Source organism: Xenopus tropicalis, chromosome 6 (genome assembly GCF_000004195.4).
Source record: "Xenopus tropicalis strain Nigerian chromosome 6, UCB_Xtro_10.0, whole genome shotgun sequence".
Classification (NCBI taxonomy): Eukaryota; Metazoa; Chordata; class Amphibia; order Anura; family Pipidae; genus Xenopus; species Xenopus tropicalis.
The window spans coordinates 29,576,522-29,600,504 of NC_030682.2; the positions used below are offsets into that span (position 1 = coordinate 29,576,522).

A 23,983-nucleotide genomic window follows, 5' to 3' on the forward strand; every position below is an offset into this window, starting at 1 on the left:
ATGAACAGGAGAATGCACACAAGGGAAATACTACATTAGTAATACTTTAGGGCTAGGAGTCCCTTAATATTGAATTAATTTAGCACCAATGTAATCTAACTCACAAAGACTGACCATGACAGATTTCTGCAGTGACTTCATATATGTTCCAATACATTCGTTATATAAACTGTGCAGATTTATTTGACATAAAATTACATTTGTTAAAACTTTGATGACTTTAGTTATTCCAGCTTTCCCTTTTGCTATTAAAGGGGTTGTTCACCTTTGAATTAACATTTAGTATGATGTAGAGAGTGCTAAAATAATTATTTTTTATTTTTTTTTTGTACAGCAACTCTGCAGTTAGGAATTTGAGTAGCTACCTGGTTGCTAGAGTCCAATTTAACCTATCATAGAACCTATCATATAAATAGAAGAGAGAACGAATAGAAAGATAAGCAATAAAAAGTAAACAGTAACAACAAAATTGTAGCCTCACAGAGCAATAAATTCTTTGAATGTTTTTGTATGGTCAGAAGAGAAAGGCAAATCAATGAAAAACTATAAGAAATAAAAAAAGACCAATTGAAAAGTTGCTAAGAATAGGGCATCTTATACATACACACATTACCTGAAGGCGAGTTGATTTAATAAAACTGCGACTCTAGAGCAAACTGCAATAAGACTAATAACTGATAAGGTGTTATGGGTTACTGCCCTGGAGTAAAAAATAGTTGACCAGCATGAGTGTAATGTAAGCGGGGCTTAGCCCCTGCGTGTTTATTCAAAAAAAATACTTGCAGCTATTTTTGAATAAACACGCGGGGGTCTAATCCCCGCTTGCATTACACTCATTGTGCCGGTCAACTATTTTTTGCTGGACTGTGCTGGGAGTGCTGATTCTCTGGGCTGTGCCCCGAGTAAGAATTGTTGGAGGTAAGGGTATGCTGGGTGAACTTTCTTTGTCACTGCCCTGGAGTAACATTTATTCCATTTTTATAAATCCCTACCCCCCTTCAGATGTATTGATTGCCACAGTCTATATAGAAAAAAAGTGCTCTGACCAAACTGCTTCCTGTACTGTGGCTAGTGATACCGGGTGGCCTAATGGTAGAAAAGAAAACTGTCTGCTTATCTACAATCCAATGGGGGAGCATCAGCTTTTCTATTTTTTTTTGTTACTTGTATCCACACAGAACAAGCTTTGGAAACAAGGGATCCATGCTCTGTTCTAAAAACATCTAGAGGTTGTATTAGTATGTAGGCTGCTCTTATTATCAGCGCAGTACACTATGCAAACACAGTAGCTACAACATTTTTATATTTTAAGCAGATCTCCACAATACTAATCTACTTGGCTAGACATTGTTTTTAGGGAGAGATTTTTGGTTAATTATTATTTTGTTGCTCATTGTGGCCCAGTCAACGTAGGGTACATTTGCATGTGGAATTCATTCTACATCTCCAGCCTATGTGTGCACACTTCATATAAACTACCCGGATGGATTCATTTTGGATAAAATTAAAATGTGAGATACTTGTACTGAAAAGGGAGCTGTAGAGGTTTGTATACAGGAAACGTATGCTTTCTTCATATACATTAATAGCCTCTCCTGCGCAATGACAAAATGTTCCCCCATGCAAAGTGAAAGGAAGTCACTGCAATGCCCTTGTCCTGTCTATTGGAAGAGGTGCATCAGTAACTAGACAGGACATGGCACATTGCAGTTTCTCATTCTGTGAATGAGGGGGAGTCTTGTTTTTGTCCCATCCCACAAGCTGGAGCAACAATGGAGCAAAAAAAATTTTTTTTGTGCAATTGCTAGGGTTGCCACCTTTTTTCTATGTGTAAGCCTTTTCCCAACTGGGAGGATAGTGTGCATGTACCATCTGTGGGCCAGACTCACTTTGCTCTTTGTGGTCTGCACTCCCTGTACTTCCTAAAAAACTGTGTAAACGAGCCAGGGATAATCTCTAAATCAATTAGAATAAAAAAAAAAGTAACAGATGAAAGGTTCTGAATTCTACATGGAGCAACCCATGGATACTAATAATAAACCAAAACTGCAATAGTATTTCAAAAACACCAACAGCCAAAACTTAAACAGAGATTGTCTATATTGTCACAGGAAAACCAGAGTTTAGATTTGAAGAGGCGAACCCTTATGGGACTCTTGGCAACAGTACGGGAATTGGAATCAAGTCCTGGATTTACATGGAGCATCTCTACTGATGGTACCTCCTGATGTATTCTCCTGTTTACAGGATATCCCCCACAGAAAGCAGGTGCATGTACAATTTCTACACACTTAGTAATTCATGTGTGTGTGTTTTAAACATCTGACCCAGAAACATGCACTAGCTCAACGATGAAAGCAAGTTTGGGAACCAACGCATTAAGCTACATGCCAGCAAAACACAAATGGACCTTTTAAAGCACCAGTTCCCCCCACCCCCAAAAAAGAAACCCTTTCATTCTGGCACAACGGTAGCTCCAGCCAGTTACCATGTTTATAGTTTCAATGTAACACTGTGACTTAAATAGAAAAAGCTAATTACATCTCTATGCCCTCTTCTGGTGAATAGGGCCAGCAGCACAATGCCAGGAAGAGTACAGCAGCAATATCCAAATATTAAAGCGTCAGTGTCCATGGTGACAGTGCTCTCCTCGAATTCCAGTTTGCCAGCAATACCTTGAAAAGCAGTGATTTATTGGCATTCTTAGAACCAAGGACTTGATGCTTTTTTTTTGCCGCGGATACCAACAAGCTTAAAGAGTTTTTTTTACATGCATTCTGCCGTTTTCTGTATAAAAATGATGGCGAGTTAAAGACCAGAAGCTCAGTCCACAAAGGAAAAGGTTTTAAAGTGAAAGGAATGTGCTTTAGTTCTTTTTCTACAAGTTCTTCATGAAAAATAAGAATAATGACGACGCTCTCCCAGGTCTGTGTGGTGCCAGAATCTGCCAGGATTCTAAGATTTCCTCATCATTTCAGGTTTCCTATCCTTCTCCGTTTGGTTCCATGTACTTTGTGCTTTTTGTTCATGCACAGAGGCTACTTGAGTCCCATCGGATGACAACAAATGGAATGCAAATGTGCTCCTTACTGCAACACCAAGCCGACCTAAAAGCAAGCAAAGATGGCCATGGTCAATTTACCATTTTCCTAAATAAACCACACACAACCCCAGAGGAGACAAGGGTTATGACTTATGGGAAGGCTAGGAATATAGACAATATAAAGAAAGAGAGTTAAGCAGGGGGCATATTAATGCTTTGTTGGGGGACTTCCTATCCCTTACCAATTGTTACAATTGATCTTTGCTGGTATATTCTGTTAATAATCTGATTAACTGACTTTATAATCATATCAGTAAGCAACTAAAAAATCAGACTTCATTTTGTGGTGCGTATTATAAAGTACATTAGCTCTTAAAGGCAAAGAAAAGGCATCAACCTATTGCGTGTTGTTTTTCAATAGCTCCCAACCCTGACAATTAAGGCAATAGCAGACATTGCCATTTCAGCAGATAGGAGATGCCAGGGATGTTTAAAAATGTTGGAAGGTAATTTTAAGGTAGGGTAACAAGATCACTTCAGGGACTTGTCTAATAAATACACGTTGCAGGACAGCATAGATTGCATTTAAAATAGACTGCAATCCATTCAGCCATGCTAGCTGGATTTTTTTAGACGTGTGCCTGAATTTTCAAGTGATCTGGTAACCCTGTGTTAAAGTCGGAGCACACTGACTGGATCACAAGTGGAGGAAAGTGGATTTGCCGTTATGTGCTCCTTCCTGTAGCTCCATTGACAGTCATGGCATGGGCCTGTTTGAAGTTACACAGAGCAGATTTCGGCATGGAAACACAAAAGTATCCCTTATACGCAGGCAGGGGAAAGTGGGTGCGCCCTACCCCAAGAACTGCAGCTAATGAAACAACAAAGATAAGAGACTAAACTGTAAATAAATAGCACATGATTTTGAGGCACCTCATAGTGTGAGCTGAGCTGGACAAGGGGGTTAAACCAGTGTAGTTTCCCACTGAATCACACTATTAACCATATTATTTTGCATCTTTAAGAAATAGTTTACAAATGTAACCACACAAACACTATGGGTGTACACAATCACAAATGAACATTATTGTGGAGATTATAAAACTGTAGCTGTTGTTCTATTAATGAAATGAAATAATGCAATATATCCTGTTCCTGTTCAAAATTTACATTTATTTTCCTCTGAATATTCCACAATACAGTGGCCTAGCTTTGCATCCTATTTTGTATGTTATTTTGCTCTTATGAGGCAACCTCATCCAACAACTTAATTGTGCCCACTAGTGGCCAAATTATTAGGAAATAGTTTCAGATATGTGGTGTCCTAGACTTCTCACCTTTTCAGATTCCATGGCTGGACACTTCCAGTTATACAGATAATACTGCAGATTTCCATCTCCGATCCCAAACTTCAGCTTTTCCAAGAAAATTTTGTTTTCCATTAAATCAAGAGCATTAAAAACATCAAATCCTTTCTGCCAAAATGAGAGTAAGAATTGTTTAAAATATTTAGAATAGAAGTAAGCATGATTACAATACAATATATAATTTTTTTTTGGTGTTACTTTTAACTGCGACAAAATTAACTTACAGTTAGTATTAGAACTTAACTCGACTATGACTAGTGTTAAGAACATAAATAAGCTCTTTACCAATTTGGCAATTATTAGTGCATCATTCATGAGGTCCAACAAAGGTGTTTCTGTGTGAATGTTGTAGAAGGAATATGCTGCTTTCAAAGTTTTATGGATGGGGTGGTGCATCACTGTTGACGGTAATGTGTAGAAACTGAGAAAATCTGTAAGAACACCATTTGAACTCTGGAAAGAAAGGTAAAAAGAAGAGATGTAAACTGAGTACTATTATTTATGTGTGGGGGGGGGGGTATAAAATAAAACCTTCCTACTTTCCCAATATGAGTTTGTCTTGTCCTACTGAGATCAGTGACTGAGCTCTATAATACCAACAAAGATACAGTCTAACACCAACAAGAGATCAAAAGAGGCACCCACTTTGTGTCGTATTATCTCACTATTCATATCAGCATGCATTCCCACTTTTTGATGGAAATTTGTATAATCTGATTTAGTTGCTTGTTGGTCTTTAGCCGCCCGCGATAAATGAACGTGAATCGCCCGTGGGATGGCATAGGCGTTGCTTCAGTTTTTCAAAGTCACCTTAAGTTGCCCCACAAAGAAAATTTCGTGCTACTTCAGACCACAGAAGTGACGCTTATGCCATCCCATGGGCGATTTACGTTCTTGCCAATAGGAAGGCATTTTGGGGAGATTAGTCACCCGTGGTAGCAAAGATTTATCGCAGGCGACTAATCTCTTTGTAATCCCTTTATAGTCTACAAAAAGGTGGTGATGCTGATACAAAAATTAACAGGGTTATGAAAATGACTTAGTATGAAAGCAATTTTCCCTTTATGAAGTGTCCATGATTTATTAGTTTAAGAGCTCCTATTCATGCATAGAAGGGTCAGAAGTGGGTAAATAAATAGAAATATAAAGAAAAAAAGGGAAAATATAGTTCAGAATTATAATGGGAAGTGGTCCATACAGCAGGCACTTTGTGCACCAACCAAAATGCCATGTGTGCGACAGCAATTAATAAGACTTTAAATTTGATTGGCATAATAAAATTACCTCTACGACATAGGTGTCTATAATGTGATCCTGAGGAAGAAACCAGTGCGCAACCTCCTCTTCATTCATGAAAGGAGCAAGGTAAAACTGCTTCAGATAGTCATTAAGTAAATGCTGAACCATTGGAATATCCTTCCTCTCCATTGGTCTTAAACCTGCGGTCTTCGTGGCCTTGTTGGATTGAAAGAGTAAAAGATCAATGAGACTGGCAGAGCTAATAGCAGTTTACAACACTTTAATTCCATTAGGGCCTCCAGGGCATTTTATAATTAGAGCAGTAGGTTTTAGTGTACAGCACTAAATGAATTGGATTTATCAGCTATCGAGAAGCTACAGGAGCTTACATAAACCAGGAGCTTTCCACCTCTATCAATGCTTGTTTACCTTTAAAACTGATCTCCAAGTACCTCACCCACACAGCACTGTTCTATCTTTTAATAACATCATATTAGTAATAATACCAAAAACACTGCATTAGCAACTCATATCTCCAAAATGCTTTAGTGCAGTGCTGTCCAACTGGCGGCCCGCGCGCTGCCCCCCACCTGTCTGGCTGCTTCGATGGCTTACCTTTGTGTAAGCTTTAATTGGTATCAGTACTGAGATTAACTGGCCCCCTGCATGGCTCTCATCTCAGATTCAGGCTGTAATTATTATTTAAAAATGTAATCCCTTGTACTGTTCCAAATTATTTGCTCATTTATTTACTATTTCATGGGATAGCTATTTAGATTAGCATTAACTGCAATAAAATACCCTAATGTAGATCTTTATATGATCTGGCTGTGAAAGCTTGAGGTGCCTATATTAAAACTGCAGCTTAGGTAACTGATATTTAGAAGATGCCCCTAACACAGTGAGGGTCCATGTTTAGATGGCACATAGCCAGTCAGCAACAGCCCAGTGCTGTAAACACCTCACCCCACTGCCATTACAGCCAATTACATACTGTGCTCTGAAGTTCTACACACAACAAATGATATAAAAAGCAATAATAAAAGCGCGTGAGTGGTCTACTGTAATTACATTGACGATTTTGCTTCTAATTGATAATAAATTATCCCATGTCGCGTTTGAGACCAAAAAATGAAATGAGATTTCCCCAACATAGCTAATTAAATATCAGTTATATCCACCCAAATATGACATTTCAATTTGGACATGGATAATGGTTACTGCTCACTTAGATGCTGTTGCCATGGGTGCACACACTAGCTTATTGCTATGGCTGTTCATACAGTATCACTTACATCTGGCAGCCTGTAAAGCTTCATTGTCCTTTGTAACGTCATATTTCTACTGAGATGAGAAAACTTCACTTCTACCAGTTTTCTAGGATTCAGCGACCGATGCCAGTACCTGAGGAAAGAGAAAAGGTCTGACTTGTTCCTATAGACAAATAAATATTGACTTATGAACATTTTCTATTTGCTAAAGAAAAGCTATAGCCTATTTACTTGGTTTGTTTATTTCCAAACAAAATAGTTTGATGTCTGTGAATGTTTTAACATTTTTTTTTAAAATATTTATGACCAGTAAATTAATCTCCTACTGTCAAATAAAAACTTGCAAACCCTCCAACTTGAGTGGCTGAGCTACTGTAAAACTAAAGCACCCCCAGCCAGCAAAGCAGATGAGGGATGCTCGGAGATTCATGTTCCCCAACACAGTAAAGTCTTTATATCTGCTTGAAAGTGTCTTCATACACAGTATAGCGATCGCTATTAAGAAAAGACAGAACATATCTCTCTGTGAATAAGAAGCACAAAATGAAGTCCAGCTCTTTCTGATGGCTTTATCCGTACCTGCATGTTGATACAGGCTTTGGAAGAACAACGCCTGCTGTGTAAACTGCCTGGAATATCCCCTCTAAATTTACTCTCCTTGTTATTTCACGGATAAGCACAGGAGCCACTCTCTTCGATCGCAGCTTTTTATGGACACACAGGAAATTGATTTCTACCATCTTCTTTACACTGAGGGGGGAAAAAAATAAAAAAGTGAGTGCTAAATGCTTTATAAACATTGTAGGTGCCCTGAAGCAGCTCCTAATGTGCCATGTAAAGAATTGGCTCATCAAAGACTTTATGGTATCATATATCCACACATGTATTTATCTATTAATGCTTTACTTACGTATCATAAATACGGATTGAAGCAGGAACTGCACTAATGAAGCCCACTAGTTTCTTGTTGGAGGAAACCCTAACGCCACAGTGCCATTGCGATAACCAGCCAGGGGGACGCAAAGCCCTGCAACAAGGATTTATATATGAAAACACACACTTAATGGTTCCACCAAAAGCCCATTTATTACAAGGTTACAGAAATACAGGTCTGTTTTTATTTTTGCAATCGTTGTGTCAGTGTTTTAAGGTCAACAGCAAGGACTACCAGAGTGGTTATGAAAAATTGACAACAGTGGTGAAGACTAAAAATGAAAGAGCTTCCAGCAAAATTATGACTAACAGATTTTAACTGCAGTTATCTAAGACTAATGTCACATGAGGAGCAGCCTCTTTCTCCACCTGTGCTCCCCTCCACTAGTTCTGTGCCGATATAACTTACCTGAGCTAAAGGATTAACTCTCAATATACTGCATTTATACAATGTTACATTCTGTAACAATACAATGCTGATAAGTAACTAATTCAGATTCACACAGACCTGTGCATTGAAGCACAAGTCTAACATGGATGGTATTACTGCAGACTGAATTCCCAGACAAGGGCGGTTAATAAAAAAAACATTTTACATATACCATGTTTCTCTATGAGGGGGCTGCCATTATTTGTGCAGCAGTAGTTGGTAGAACTATAACTAAAAAGGCTGATAAGGGACAGGTTGGCAGACCAGTCAGGTCCCTTGGACCGATTCGGCAGCTAATCGGCCCGTGTATGGGGAGAACAGAGCGGCCTGGCCGACCGATATCTGGCCTGAAATTGGCCAGATCTCGATCGGCCAGGTTAGAAAATCCAGTCGGATCGGGGACTGCATCGGCTCGTTGATGCAGTCCCCGAACCGACTGCCCCATAACCTCAAATGTAATCCGATCGTTTGGCCCCAGGGCCAAACGATCGGATTATTTTTTTTTAGTCCCTTGCTACCCGATATCGCCCACCCGTAGGTGGGGATATCGGGTGAAGATCTTATAGTGTATGGGCACCTTTAGGGCTCTGGCACACGGGGAGATTAGTCGCCCGCGGCAAAACTCTCTGTTCGCGGGCGACTAATCTCCCTGAGTTGCCTACCCCTGCCATCCCACCGGCGAACATGTAAGTCGCCGGCGGGATGGCAGACGCGGCGGCGTGATTTCGCGCAAATCGCCGAAAAACACTCGCGAGTCTTTTTCGCCTATTTCCTGAAATCGCCCCGCCGCGTCTGCCATCCCGCCGGCGACTTACATGTTCGCCGGTGGGATGGCAGGGGTAGGCAACTCAGGGAGATTAGTCGACTAATCTTCCCGTGTGCCAGAGCCCTTAGAAACTACAAGAAACAATTACTGACAAAAGCAAAACTGTCAGTGACAAACGATCAACATAACCTATATGTAACTTTTAATGTACATTAATATTTTGAAGATTCGTTTTTTAATGTCAGTATCACTTTAGACTGAGGCCAGACATGTTAAATATGATTGAACCAGCAGCCATGAATGCCAAATTTGGCATGGCAAATAACCTTTAGCTACATGAAGCAGTTTAAGTTTCTAGAAAGCCAAAGAAAACCTACAATACTGTCCGTTCCTTACTGTTGAATGGTGGATCTATTAGGGATTTCATGATAATTCTACCCCAGAGAGTATTGGGTTGCCTAAAATGTCAAGAAAACCTTATTTAACAATGTGTATTTTTGCTTTACTACTAACCATTGTAGAAACTCCGGGGAATAATCAAATCGGAACATATTATCATCATCTTCCACATAATTTTCATTTAACAAAGTGTACAGTTCTTTTAGCTGCAGGGGAGACACAAGTATATGAAAAATCAATACATGATTTACATCATTCAACTAAGCATGGGGCGTGAATGTCAAATGTTATGAATCAAACATGTATTGTATATAGTAATTCATTACCCCCGTGATCAAATTGACCACCTGGTTAATTTAGATGCTTAGATTTCCAGAATAAGAGATTATTATACTTACCACCTCAGAATTACTCAAGTCCAGTGTGTCCCACATAAATCCCTGAGGCAAGGAGTATGGCTCTTGGCGTATGTTGTCCTTGTCAGGCTCAATAGGACCATGACATGTTATAATTTCGTCTAAAAGCATATGAGATGTTTATACATATTAAATGATGTGCATTCTATAGGTAAGTGACATAAGTGCTAGCTAGTTACCAGGCATAGCAGTCAGGGCAATAGCTCTGTTATCCATAAATAGACAGAGGCACACATAAGGGAACAAGATGTGTCAAGCTGACTTTAAATTGACTAGTGTAAAAACCAGCACAGTTTGTTAAACCGCATAAGATATGTAACTGCACTCCTGCACAAAATTACTAGGCATTTCAGTGTATCATTGGTGTATATTCTAATGTAACTCTGCTGTACACACTTAAAATAAAGAACATGAAATAACAGCAAACAGGTACCCCTTTCTAAGAAAGATCAACTTTAAATGGTCCAAATTATTCATAAGGAATTTCTAACCTGTTTAAATGTAGAATTCAGTTTCATTTAAACTTAAAAAGCAATGCTGGATTCACAAGATCAGTGTCGGACTGGGGTACCCGGGAACCACCGGATACATGAAGCAAGGGACCACCACCCAGCCACTGCCGCATTGCACACCTCTTTTGCCTCGGTCAACCCCTTTCTGCCCCACTGCTCTGCACCACACAACTACACCAACTGCACCTTCACTAAAATATTTAAGTTGCTCGTGTATTTTTAGAATAAAATGCAAAGCCATCTTTAATTAAGTTTAAATCTTCCTGAATGTGGCTGGCTTGCAGGCAGACAGCACGGCCCAACAGGATTGGGGCCCACAGGGGTCCTGGTATACAGATGGGCCAGTCCCACCCTGCACAAGGTACTCAAATCTAAAGCGGCCGTTAGCTTCACCTGTTCAGAGTACACAAAAACCTTTTTCAAATTAGAATGTGTTTGGAATTCTGCACTGAAAGAACATTCTGGTAAATCCACTGCATATAGATAGATATAGATAGATAGATAGATAGATAGATAGATAGGATAGAATCAGTGGCAGAGGGGTTTGTACCTCTGTTAGCTACCGGTATATACACAACCTGGCCAATGGTCAAATAACAGGCATTCCATTGAAAACAATAGATTAGCTTTATTTTAATCACTTAAAACAGAAGGAAGGTATAACGACCGGGGGGAGCACAATGTTAGGTACCCCCAAATGTTTATAAGGTGGACATACATGTTGAGATGTGCTTGTCAAGGTCGCCAAACATCCATATATCGTTCAGCCCGTGTATGGCCACCTTAAGACCCAGGGCTGGCGCTTCTGTTTGATGAAAACTGCACCGGCCCAGGGTACTTATGTAGAAGTGCCATGCTGCGATTTTCATCCACTTTTTCTACCTTCCTGGTGACCCCAGGATTGGTCGTGCATGCACAGAATAATGAAAAGTTGGCTTTTTGCCTCTAAGTTTGGCTTTTCACTCTACTGCATATGGACACCTGGACTGGACTGTAAAGAGGATCCAGGAAGATGATGATGGCGGCCTGACGCTCCTACAGTAGTACCCCAGGCCAGTGCAGTTTTCAGTGAACTTGAGCATTATTCCTAGCACTGTGGCACTCCCCAGTGATTAAACATTTTCTTTAACTTTCTTGCTTTGCTTGTTCCTATGTGCCATGAGGCAATTATCCTATTCTCCCAACATTTATGTATTTATTAATCCTTCTTTATTACTCTTAATTTTGTGATTGGCAGTGTTGCCTCTCACATCAGCAAACCAGTTGTGAAAGAATTAAAACACCACAATTATGACTGTACAATTACATGTACAGTATGTATCCCCAGTAAATAGGCAGTAGGGCTGCGGATAAACATACTTTCTGCCTACTGTTTTCATTAGGAATTATGTATAGATTTTGTAATTTCTTGCACTAAACAGGGCAAAATCTAAAACTGAAGCCACATTCTACTCCAGGTTCTTGCGAGGACAATTTCAAACAAACCCCAGTCCACTGCAATGCTCTCTGTATAAGCAAACCCCTCCATACCCTAAGCTGGAGCCTTTGTAAGACTTGATAGAGAGCAGCTCATTATGCAGAGGCTGCAGAATGTGACTTTACTTTTAATTTCAACACTTGCCCTTTTTAGAGTAAGAAATAAAAAAAATATATATATATATTTACTCATTGCAACAATAGCCAAAAAGTATGTTCAGCACAAGCTCTACTCATTGAACTCATGTTCCTAACCTAGTTGTAAACTTTTCTTCTAACTGTATCAGCTTTTACACAAATTGTGCCAGGGCCTGCTTTAGCTGGTGGAAATTGACTCTGGTGTTCCTGATGCCCAGCGCTGGCCACAGGATATACTACCAGCAAGTAAAGAGCTGGGCACTTCACTGTGTGAAAGTCTCCTGCCTGGCACCAAAGAGAGTTTTGTTAGAGTTAATGCCATAAAATATTCTGAAATATGTGGCAACAACATTCTTGCAACTGTCTCAAAGGAAACTCAGTAAGAAACATCATACTAGAGACTAAAGGTGGCAACAAACAGACAACATTTTATGGTAAGCTGGTTTTAGTACAAACGACTCTTTGAAAGTTGTAAGGGACAGATAACTTAAAGGGGTCCTTTGCCTTTTCAACTGGTCTTCATTTTTTATAATTTTTGAATAATTCACTTTTCTCTTCAGCTTTCAAAAGGGGGTGACTGACTCCTGCAGCCAAGAACTACTGCTTTTTGAGGCTACAATTTCATTTTAATTTTTATTACTTATCATTCTATTCAGACCCACTCCTATTTATATTCCAGTGTATTCCAGTGTATTCCACTGCCTGGTTGGACCATAGCAACCAAATACAGGTATGGGATCCCTTATCCGGAAACCCTTTATCCAGAAAGTTCCGAATTACGGGAAGGCCATCTCCCATAGAATCTATTATAAGCAAATAATTCTAATTTTTAAAAATGATCTCCTTTTTCTCTGTAATAATAAAACAGTACCTGTACTTGATCCCAGCTAAGATATAATTACCCCTTATTGGGGGCAGAACAAGTCTGTTGAGTTTATTCAATATCTGAATGATTTTTAATATAATTAAGTTATGGAGATCCAAATTACAGAAAGATCCCTTATCTGTAAAACCCCAAGCATTCTGGATAACAGGTCCCATACCTGTAGCTGCTAAAATTACAAACTGGAGAGTTGCTGAATATAAAACAAAATAATTAAAGACCAAATAAAAAAAAAAATGAAGATGAATTGCAAATTGCTTTAGAATATCACACATTTCCTTTAAAGGAGAAGGAAAGGCAAAGTCACTTGGGGGTGCCAAAATGTTAGGCTCCCCCAAGTGACTTTAATCGCTTACCTTCTACCTTGGGCTGGTGCCCCTGTTAGGAGAAAACAGCACCAGCCCGGTGTACCTGTAGCGGAGCGCTTCCTCCTTCCTACTCGCGCTGCTGCTGATTGTCCGGGACAGGCGCATGCGCAGTAGAGTGAAAAGCCGACTTCTCTGTTAAAGTTCCGCTATTCACTCTACTGCGCATGCGCGCGCAGCGAACCAGGAAGGAGGAAGCGCTGGCATCTACCCCGGGCTAGTGCTGTTCTCTCTGAACAGGGGCACCAGCCCGGGGTAAAAGGTAGGCTATTGAAGTCACTTGGGGGTGCCTAACATTTTGGCACCCCCAAGTGACTTTGACTTTCCCTCTCCTTTAACAGCAGAGAATATAGGGAAGCTTTGCAGCCACTATTTATTATTTTTCTTTCTGAGCTTTGTGAATTATTTCCATATTAAACCTAAAATAAAAACCTAAACATTTTACAGAATATAGGGGTTTTTTTTTTCTTGCTTAAACAAAAAAAAAATCACAGTACATCAAGATGATCATTCAAATTGTAAGATGATATCTGCAAAGTCTGGTGGTGTGTGTGTGGGCGACAGAAACAAATCATTTCCTGTTGTATATCACACAAATTTCAGTCCCATTTGATATCTAAATTAAAAGAAAGAAATGTCTACAAGGGGGAGGACAAATACGGTGTAAGTTCAGTTACCAACCCAGAGTTGAAAGTGCTACTTGCAAAATCACACTCCATGTGAGCAGCCACTCTCACTACTCTATATTATATTCAGGGCCACAAGGTAAGAACCTTGCTTCAAGCGGCAGGGAGGGGACAGGTACCAAGGGCAGAAAAGGCCGCCTCTGGTAACTTTAAAAGCCAAATTTGCATTACTTAAAATGAAAATTTAGCTCTGCTAGTGCAGAGAGTGCAATAGTGGCCCCTATGGAACCACTCCAATGCTAAGTTGTAAGCCTAAGGCAGCAACCCCAACAGCCCAATGCTGCCCCTCCCTCCCGCTCCGTGCTTACAATGGCATGGATTATTATATGGGTTGAAAACTGTACTTGCATCATATTTGTGCCCACCTCTTCTCAGGTGTTCTGCAGTGGCTCTGAAAAGCCATAAGCACAGACAGCTATGGGGCCACCTAAATATATTTCACACCATAAGAAGCAGCCCTTTGGCTTTGTAGAAATATAAATCATTTATGTTTATGACTATTTACAATAAAACTAAAAAAATAAAAATGCAAAATATGCTGGGTGGAAGGATCTACTCAATAGGAGATGGTGTACTGCGTTCTATGTACCACATTGTTCTTTAATATTATTTATGTCTGCCTGTGATTACTTACAGCCTAGCTAAAGGGTGGGAAACGTGCAGCTGAATGCTGGATTTATCCAGAATGCTTGGGACCATAAGAGATCTATCTGAAATTGGGCCCACCATACCTTAACTACTAGAATGTGTGGTTGTTCTTTAATCAGACAGAATGGAAGGGAAGTAGGGAAGGAGCGAGTGAGAGGGTATAGAGATAAACAGATAAGACACAGCAAAGACATCACGGAGGAAAAGCAACATTGCAAAGGATCACAGGCACAGATGGAAACACCAAGAAGAGGCAACCACACTGCTATTTACACTTCTATAATGTCCATTAACCATGTGACAATAATGACTGAACAATATGTAGAACAGATGGCAACACCAAAACTATATCATGATTGTCCAAAACCAGAAGGCTGCTGGCAACAAGCAGCTCCTACTTATATAAATGGGCCCAAACAAAATGTGTTTTATTCACTACCACTAAAGACTTTACTGAACGAATATACTTCTTTTTGCTATGCAGTAGTGTAGCAGACAGGAACCATCAACTAAAGAAACATGACAGCAATAAAAAACAAAAGTAGAATTCAAAGAAACAGGTTACCATGTAAGGTAAAGAAACACTTATCCAAATGAATGACATTTATAACACCCCTCTAAAAATATTTGCTGTGAGTTTCCTAGTGCCAACTTACTAAGTTTGGGTACAGGCTGTGTATCCCAAAACTGGTATTTACGTTTGCTTGCCTCATCAAGGTTCTTTGCGGGTCCCTGGCAGGCAGAAAGCAGCTCCATAGCTCTCTGGATGTCTTGCAGTTTTTGCATTGGAATGGCTGGATTCTGTAAATATAACAATTGGTAGCGGTGGTTACATTTATTGACTGGAATCATGGAGATAACAGAAAAAACATATTAATAAAAAACAAAGATTACCAGAAAACTAGATAAAGCCTTATTTTATTTGCAATTTGGTATAGGATGTTATGCCACTTCTCACTGCCCCTAAACCGCTTAAGTTAGAGCTGCCCAGTCTACTCCCACTTATATTTAAAAGCAAATGAGCAATGTCCAGAGCTGCCTCCAGTGGCAAGAGAGAAGTGATAAATGCCACGGGGCCAGAACTTTGTACAGTAATCACTATTATAATCCACTACAGAGCAATATAATAAAATAGGACTATGAGTAAATTCATACTTGCATGGCAGCCCATAGTTAAGTGAGCACAACAAAACAAATAAAAATCAGTATAAGATGCCCAGTTTGGGGGAGAATGATGTGCTTAGGGATGAACTGTGCAATCTGGGCCTTACACAGCACTGGGTCCATAGAAGCAGCACTGCCAGCTCCTAATAAAGCTATGGGAAACATGTGAATTTGAGCCTGTGCATTTACAGAGAGCTATGTAAATGTTGAGGTTTGCAAAAAGGTTGCTTTCTGTTTGCTGTTCATAAGAAAACTATCACCTTGTTGCAGGGTTTATATGACAACTGCAACTTGGTGGGACAGTCACAGTTTGTTTCCCACAGACTTAATTGGGGCAACTTTCTGCATGCAATTCATAATAAATGACACTGTAATGCTTCATGAAACATTTACTGGCAAAGATTATGGGATGGATAAGTAAGCGTTTTATCATAAAAGCCCCTAAAATGACAGCCCCTAGAATTATATCTGGCTATAGGGCCAACAATCGAATTACAATGATGGGAACAGGACCCATCGGAGCGAGGACCACATTAATCAAGTTGATGCGGTCCCTGATCCAACAGAAAAATCAAACCTGTCCAATTTTAGGCCAGATATCGGTTAGCCTGTTGGGGCTCCCCATTCAGGGGGCAAATAAGCTGCTGAATTGGTCTGAAGAACCCATATTGTCATCATAAATCTGCCCATGTATAGCTACCTTTAGCCTGGGACTGCTCCCATAAACCCCCCTCATTTGTGTATTTTTAAATCTTTCATTGAAGACAATGGATTTTGCCTAAGATATATTGTACTACGCAGAGAAAAAGCAAACATTGTTAAAAATTGGTATTTGCATTAATTCTGGAACAGGTATAGTACCTATATTTGTTTTCAAACAAAGGTGTAAGCTTGTACCTCCAACCTTCCTGTAATAAAATAATCCCATGCCATGCCTAACAGGGTAATGCATTACATGGACAGAACAAACACATTTGATTTATTGCTGTGTTTGTACAAATACATGTAAATAGCTTTGTAATTGCAAAAAAACAAATGGTAACATCAATGATTTTGTTTATCACAATTATAGTTGACAATCTTCTTTAAAGGATTTATCCAAATACTGAACTGAACGCAACCCCTATATTTTGTAAATTCAAATATGAGCAAAATCTAAAAAAATTAAATTGAACATTCATAGGAATAAAAATACCTTCAATTAATGTCACATTATATTAAAGGTTCAGACTAGGTTTGGCCAGGTGTTAAGCCATCTACCAAGTCTGAATCCTGGAAAAAGTGGTGGGATTCTGAACCAAATTCTTCATTGGATACTGACAATTTTATCCTTGATCACTTCCTAAATGCTCCCCCATAGACAATGTTAAACAAATGAGCTGGCACACCTGCTAGTAAGCCATTTTTTTCATGCACTCCAAGGTACAACTTATATATATAAAAAAATATTATATATATTTATTATATTTTATTCTTCTGCTTCACAGATTTACCCCACATTAATGTATTGTAATACTAGAACATGGCCACCTTCCATTAATCCAAGCACTTACTTTTGAAGGCTGCTGTGTCCTTATTTCTTGAGAATCAGAGGCAGAGTCTGACTTTGTGCCACCAGAATTTGGCTTTTCTTTTTTCCGCTTTTGTTTCTTCTTCTTTTTTTTGGCTCCTAGATCCCCGGCAGGGCTCCTGTTGGGGATGTCAGAGCCAACAGCTTAACTACATTCAGTTTCTCACCAAGACTGTACATGCAGTGGTTTTGCTGAATAAGCAGGTGGCGCTGGGAGTTGTACAGTAACTCAAAACAGCAAGAGAACTACAGGCTAATTCCTATTCTCTACATTCATAATATGTGGCTCTATGTACTCATATACCCAGGTGTTAAACTAATGAATAAATCCTTACAATGCTTTCTCCCTTTTAGTGAACTGATGAGAGACTGGCCTCATAGGTTCCTCAGAGTCACACTCTGGGGTAGCTAAATAAACAATCTAAGGTGATTTTTATGAAATGAAAATATACCATTTCTATGCCCACCATTTCTATCACACTAGATCTGCAGCAAACTCTACCCCACTGGGCATATTCCCTCCTCCTTTGCCAATGCACAGATCATTTGAGTATGTTCACTGCAGGTTGTGTTATGCAGTAGGTGCTATTCTTTATATTCCACCATTCTTCTAGGTCTGAAAACTTTTTGTCTCTGTACTTTTGTCTTTTGCCCCTGTTACCACAGACCACTGGATGGTGACAGCATTTGGAAAAATGGCAGACTAAATGCTAGTTGCTTATTGGTAATGTGTAAACACCGAAGCTCTAAAGCTGCTACATGCGTTACTAATGTTGTTTCATTGGCAATGGTTAAAAAAAGTTAAAGAAGCAGAGGGCACATCAGAACTTAGGCTTGGTCCTTTAATACACTAGATTACTTTTTAGGAAACACTGCCTCGGCCAAAGCAATGAGTAGGCCTTTCCACCTGCGACTCCTACAATTCAAGCCAATCACCTCTGTGGCATATGGCAGAACACCAAAAGCTATTTTTCCAAAGCTTGTTGAACCAGATGTGGAGAAATCCCATAATAGTTGGGGCCCAATTTACTACTGGCAATACAGTTTCTCGCTCAAATCAGTGATGAGACCACCAAGAACTAACGGGGCCCAAAACATGAACTGTGTTTATAAGCCGGCTGTAGTTCAGTATTCAATAATAGCATTTTTTATACTACTCATTGTGACTTGTAAAAGCCTGGCCTTGAAGAATAAAGCATTAGAGAGTAAGGCTAAGGGCCCATGGAGCGAGTTAGTCGCCTGCGGGCGACTAACGGCTCTGAAATAGCTTTCCACCCACAACAATAGGAGTCACCGGTGGACAGGCCAAGGCTTCGCTTTAACTTTCCAAAGACACGCAAATTTTCCTCCTATAGGCATTTCAGAGCGCTTAGCCGTCTGTGGCAATCTGTAACTGGCGACTAACTCACTCGGTTCGTTTTTAGCCTAATACAACATAATCTATTAGGGCTACAATAATCTGTTCATCTCTGACTGATGCCACTGCTGCCCTAGCAGAGATGGTTATAGCATCAAATGGAGGAGCAACTTCATATTAAAAACTGGGGGTTTCAGAATTAATTCTTGGACAGGCAGGTGTCTGGATACTTTTAGCCATATAGTATATAGGTTTGTTCCAAAATTCCAGAAACACTATAACAGCTTTAATTTGACTTCTGTTTCTATTTGAGCCAAACCTGTCAAGCATCACAATATCGCCATTGTTATTAGGAATGCCCTTTGTTAATTATGGTAATTGCTGCAGCACAGCTACACCCAAAATTTTTCCATATGAGCCACACTGAAAAACCCCAAAATTAAAGACAGAATACAGACAGCGGCCTAACTTGGTCAGGCTGGGCCCCCCCTGCAGAAATATATTTTGAGAAGGCCCAGCAAAAAAACGTAATATTCCATTTAAAATGATTTTCAGTTAGAATGACTTGTGAATGTGTGACCTCGGACTCTGCACCAGATTTGGGGAGTGAAACAGATCACAGCTTTCATCCAAATCTGGTGAACACAGCAATAATAGACAGAAAGGCAAGGTCGGTAAATCTATTATTACAGTAGACTCCATAAGAACACTTGTGCGCTGAGTGGCACAGGAAGCTTGTCAATTGGGCGACAGTAGTGCTCTCAAATCAGCCATTTCTATTGTGCTTAGATCCCAGCTGTCCAGCTGTTGTCTGTCTTCTCTGTGAATTGCTGCACAATTTCTAGGTCACATCTGTGTGCTTTACTGACTAAAATCAATAGAAATGTCAGCCAAGATCACTAGGCAAAAGGCCTCGTGTCTGCTTTGTACATTTTCTAGGTATTGTCATTTCTCATTAACAAGAATAGGGGGAACATGTATTTATTCTTTCATAAAAAGAATGTAAAAACTTGGCAATGCTTCAGGAGACCTCATAAACCCATTCCAGGTCCTAAAGAATGTGAATATGACAAACAAACAAATGCATTTCCACAAACAGAAGTCCTTTCAACAATTCCAAAATCCTTGCATTATGATTTTATATACAAATGCTATTACTTTATCAGGAATTTTCTTACTCTCCATGGACAACAACTGAAACGAAGACTGAATGAGTGGGTGTTTGATGACAAAAAGATTATGATCAGCCTTTACCGATATCGAGCCAACTTATTACAAAGCACTTTTCCCCATTTAGCTGAAAACAAAGCAGGGGTTATAATACTTATTATTATTATTATCATCAGCATCATCATCATAATCTCATGTTGCTCATATGAATTTAATATATGAAGCATGACATTTTAGAATGTAAGACAAGGAATCATTAGCAAAGGGACAGGGTTGCTGCTATGAAGTAACAAGAGCAAAGCTGGTGTGTATGAGGAGGAAGAATGGCTACTGGGGCAGAAACAAATCTAGTTCATGCACATCCAGGCTGTGCCCACAGATAAGAATGATACAAACAACCCCTCCAATATGTTTCACAGTCACTTACTGAGAGAAGAGGCAGAGATGGAGAAATCAGCACTACAGAATGCAATACTGTTATTTGTGGCAACTTATAGGGATTTCAGCTTAAGCCTCTTTGGAGCTACCAGCTATTAAATACTTTGCTAAGCTTTGAATAAAATGCGGCTATACCCTCACAGCAAAGCTTTTCCTACTCATTTGGATTTCCCGGAACAACAATGTAATGGCCAGAATTTACCCCACTTTACTTTTTTAAAAAGTAAACATAATTTTAAGCAACTTTGCAATATAAATCAGTTGAAAAATATGCATTTTTATGCATTTTCATGATTTTTAATGTAATTACATGGTTCAAACATTTACCTGTTCTCCTGCTGATCTGTCTGACTACTTTGACAAATGTAACAATAGTCGACTGTCCTCAGCCTGCATCCTCCAAATCCCACAATTCCCTGCACACATGATGTCAATAAGGAAAGGAACATCACTGTACAATACATTGTAGGTTATGTTGTTCCTGCATGGTGTCTGTAAGCTGTGGAGTTGTTGTGACTATTTGTAACATCAATGTTTTAGTCCCTTCCCTGCCAGGATTTCAAATGATGCAGAAAGAGAAGAACTGTTTTGCAGCTGGATTTCAGCATATAAAATTGGTATTTATTCATACTTTTTTGAAGAAACAGATTACAGTGATAGGTTATTAGGAGTTTCTGTTGCCTTGAGAGGAAACTTCTGCGATTTCACTGAAATCGCGCCGCCACTTATGCCATCCCACCGGCGATTTACATTTTCGCCAGTGGGATGGCATTTTGGGGAGATTGTCGCGGGTGACTAATCTCCCCGTGTGCCAGAGCCCTAAGCCTCAGGTTACTTAAGGGTGAAGACACACGGAGCTACTAGTAGCAGCTACTTGTCATGGCTACTAAAAAAGATAATGCTGATCATTTACTGATAATGGTCTCTACGTGGGTTTTAGCAGAGATAATTCTCAGTATTGCCTATGGAAGGACAATTCATTATAAGGATTCATTATATCTTAGCTGGGATCAAGTGCAAGTTACGGTTTTGTTACTACAGGGAAAAAGGAAATCATTTTTTAAAAATCTATGGGAGATGGACTTCCCCCTAATTCGGAACTTTCTGGATAACATTTCCAGATAACAGATCCCTTACTGATAAATGGGAAGTTCATCACTTTGGAGAAGCGATGGTAACAGTGCATTCCATAGTCCATCTTACTGAACCTAGCATTTTTCTGCATATCACAGTGAAGCACCAATAGTAGTTTTGTGCGCCTATGCACAAAAATGATATACTTATTATCACACTCAGCTTTGTATTTGCAAGGAACTATACTGTGGTTTCAGTGAGCCCTTTGATGTGGCTATTAGAAAAGGCCTATGGCAGGACTGGCACGGCATCCCTGGGTCCTCCCACCCAAGCCATGCGCATTTTTGTTAGTTCAAGATGGCTCTATTTTAATGGAATTAATCCCTCTCGACACATGCCAAAAAAAAAAGAAATGTATTTATATATGGGCCCTGCACAAGGCCTCAGGAGCATCACAGTGCAATGCATTGTGGGTTATGTAGTTCCTGCAAGCTGTGGAGAAGTTGTTACAATTTGTAACATCAGTGTTTTAGTCCCTCCTCCCCTGCCAGGATTTTAAATGATGCAGAAAGAAAAAAAAACTGCTTTGCACCTGGATTTCAGCATATAAAATTGTATTTGTTCATACTTTTTGAAGGAACAGATTACAGTAATAGATATATTAGGGGTATCTGTGTTGTGTGGAACTCTTAAACAAATTTTAATTTAGAAGCTGGAGTTCCGCCTTACAGGATATGTAAACTCTCAAAATAAAATGTTAAATTGTTTACAGCATTCTTCTGAGCACTTTTGCATTTTACATTATTGTTTTCTAGCTTCCAAGATATTAGCAGTTATTAAACTGCAAATATAACTATTTTGAAACAGCAGCGTCACCTGCTAGTGAATTCAGCAGCTGTCTACAGTCAGGAAATAAGTCTGAGAAAAACCCACGCTGCCTAAAACAGAACAGGGAAACATCAGGTGATTCTTCACCCTCATTTTGACACAGGAGACCCCCTTAGATCCTATTCATCTTCCATTAAAAACCATTGCCTGGTTACTAGGGAAAGCAAGCCCTAGCAATCATAAAGCCATTTACTTTCCATACTGTAGAGCTGAACAGCAGAGTATTTAAACCCAACAGCGTATATCATATTAAGCGCCACTACTGAGGTATAGTACCCCTTTACAGTAGCTTTACTACAAACTGATGGCTGACAAGCAAAAAGTACATGATTCAGTACATCAGAGCCACATTTGCCCCAGCAATATATACAGAGTTGGGGTGTTAGTCTAATAATGGAATAAGGGGGCTGCCCAGATATTCAGTAGCAGATACCAAGATGAATGGCAAGGGCAGAGACAGAGGATGGGGGTGGAGGAGAGCAGAGAGGAACAACCTGCAGCTTGGCCTGTAGTTCTAGAGAGAAGGCGAACTGGCAGTGCGGGCTTGGGCCCAGAAATATTAGGGATGTGCAACCTGCAAACCCTCCAGCTGTTGCTGAGCTCATCCGCAGCTCTGGGAAATCCCAAGGGGAGGTGAGATGCTAAGGATGCAGGGCAAATTGCCTCTCTGTTCAACACTAATATCAGCCCCCGTAAACTACAGCTCCCAGCATCCCCTGTAACCGAGGAAATACAGTCCAGAAGCACATGCAACATCCCAGCGCAGCCTCCTGTCTCCCACCCCACACAGCTCCCGCCCGGTACCCTGCCCGCAACATGCTGCAATGATGGCCACCGCCGCCTTACCCCTTGGCATGCTCGGCTTCGTCCTCGTTATCCCCGTCTATGCCGCAGGTGTCCTGGTCATCCAGGTCCAAGCTCTGCTGGCTGGCCGCGGACTCACTGTCCTCCGCCATCACGGGAGAGAGACACAGAGAGAGCAAGCAGGGGCACAGGCAGCCACCGCAGCCCCCTACAGCGCCCTCTAGCCGCCGGGAGAAGGAAGGGCAGTGCGCTTCCCTTGGTATCTTTCTACCTGGAGAGGGAACCATGGGGGGCTTGTGCTGATATAGGGAATACCCTGTCTGCCTCTGCCATACATTCTGAGTTTTCATTAAGCGAGGAAAACCTATTTTAAAAGCATTATGTAGAGCAGTGCTGTCCAACTGGCGGCCCGCATGCGGCCCGCGACCCCCCTCTGTGTGGCCCCCCACCTGTCTGGCTGCTTTGATGGTTTACCTTTGAGTAAGCATTAAATGGTATCAGTACTGAGATTAACTGGCCCCCTGCATGGTTCTCACCTCAGATTCAGGCTGTAATCCCTCTGTATTGTTTAAAAATGTAATCCCCTGTGTTTTTCACACCTTTTAATCCCTGCATTGTTCACCCCCTGCACCTCAGGCTCAGACTGTAATCACTCCCATTGTTCACTTCTTCACACCTCAGACATAGGTACTGTAGGCAGAGTATGGCACATACAGCCAGCATAGGGCAGGTAGAGTATGGCACACACAGGCAGCATAGGTCAGGGAGGGTATGGCACACACAGGAAGGGTAGGGCAGGCAGAGTATGGCACACACAGGCAGGGTAGGGCAGGCAGAGTATGGCACACACAGTCAGGGTAGGGCAGGCAGAGTATGGCACACACAGGACGGGTAGGGCAGGCAGAGTATGGCACACAGGCAGGGTAGGGCAGGCAGAGTATGGCAC

General features: G+C 40.5%; 1 protein-coding gene across 1 annotated transcript; it reads right to left on the reverse strand.

Annotated features, from left to right (window-relative positions):
* Positions 1 to 1,167: 1,167 nt before the first annotated feature.
* nmt2 (N-myristoyltransferase 2) lies at positions 1,168 to 23,222 on the reverse strand. The gene is given in 12 exon segments (NM_001078798.1): positions 1,168 to 3,107; positions 4,381 to 4,518; positions 4,696 to 4,863; positions 5,695 to 5,865; positions 6,945 to 7,053; positions 7,500 to 7,670; positions 7,831 to 7,947; positions 9,563 to 9,654; positions 9,847 to 9,965; positions 15,229 to 15,373; positions 17,290 to 17,425; positions 23,080 to 23,222. Coding segments are annotated over 12 exon segments (1,497 nt in total). The 5' UTR covers positions 23,190 to 23,222; the 3' UTR covers positions 1,168 to 3,086.
* Between the last annotated feature and the right edge of the window lie 761 nt (positions 23,223 to 23,983).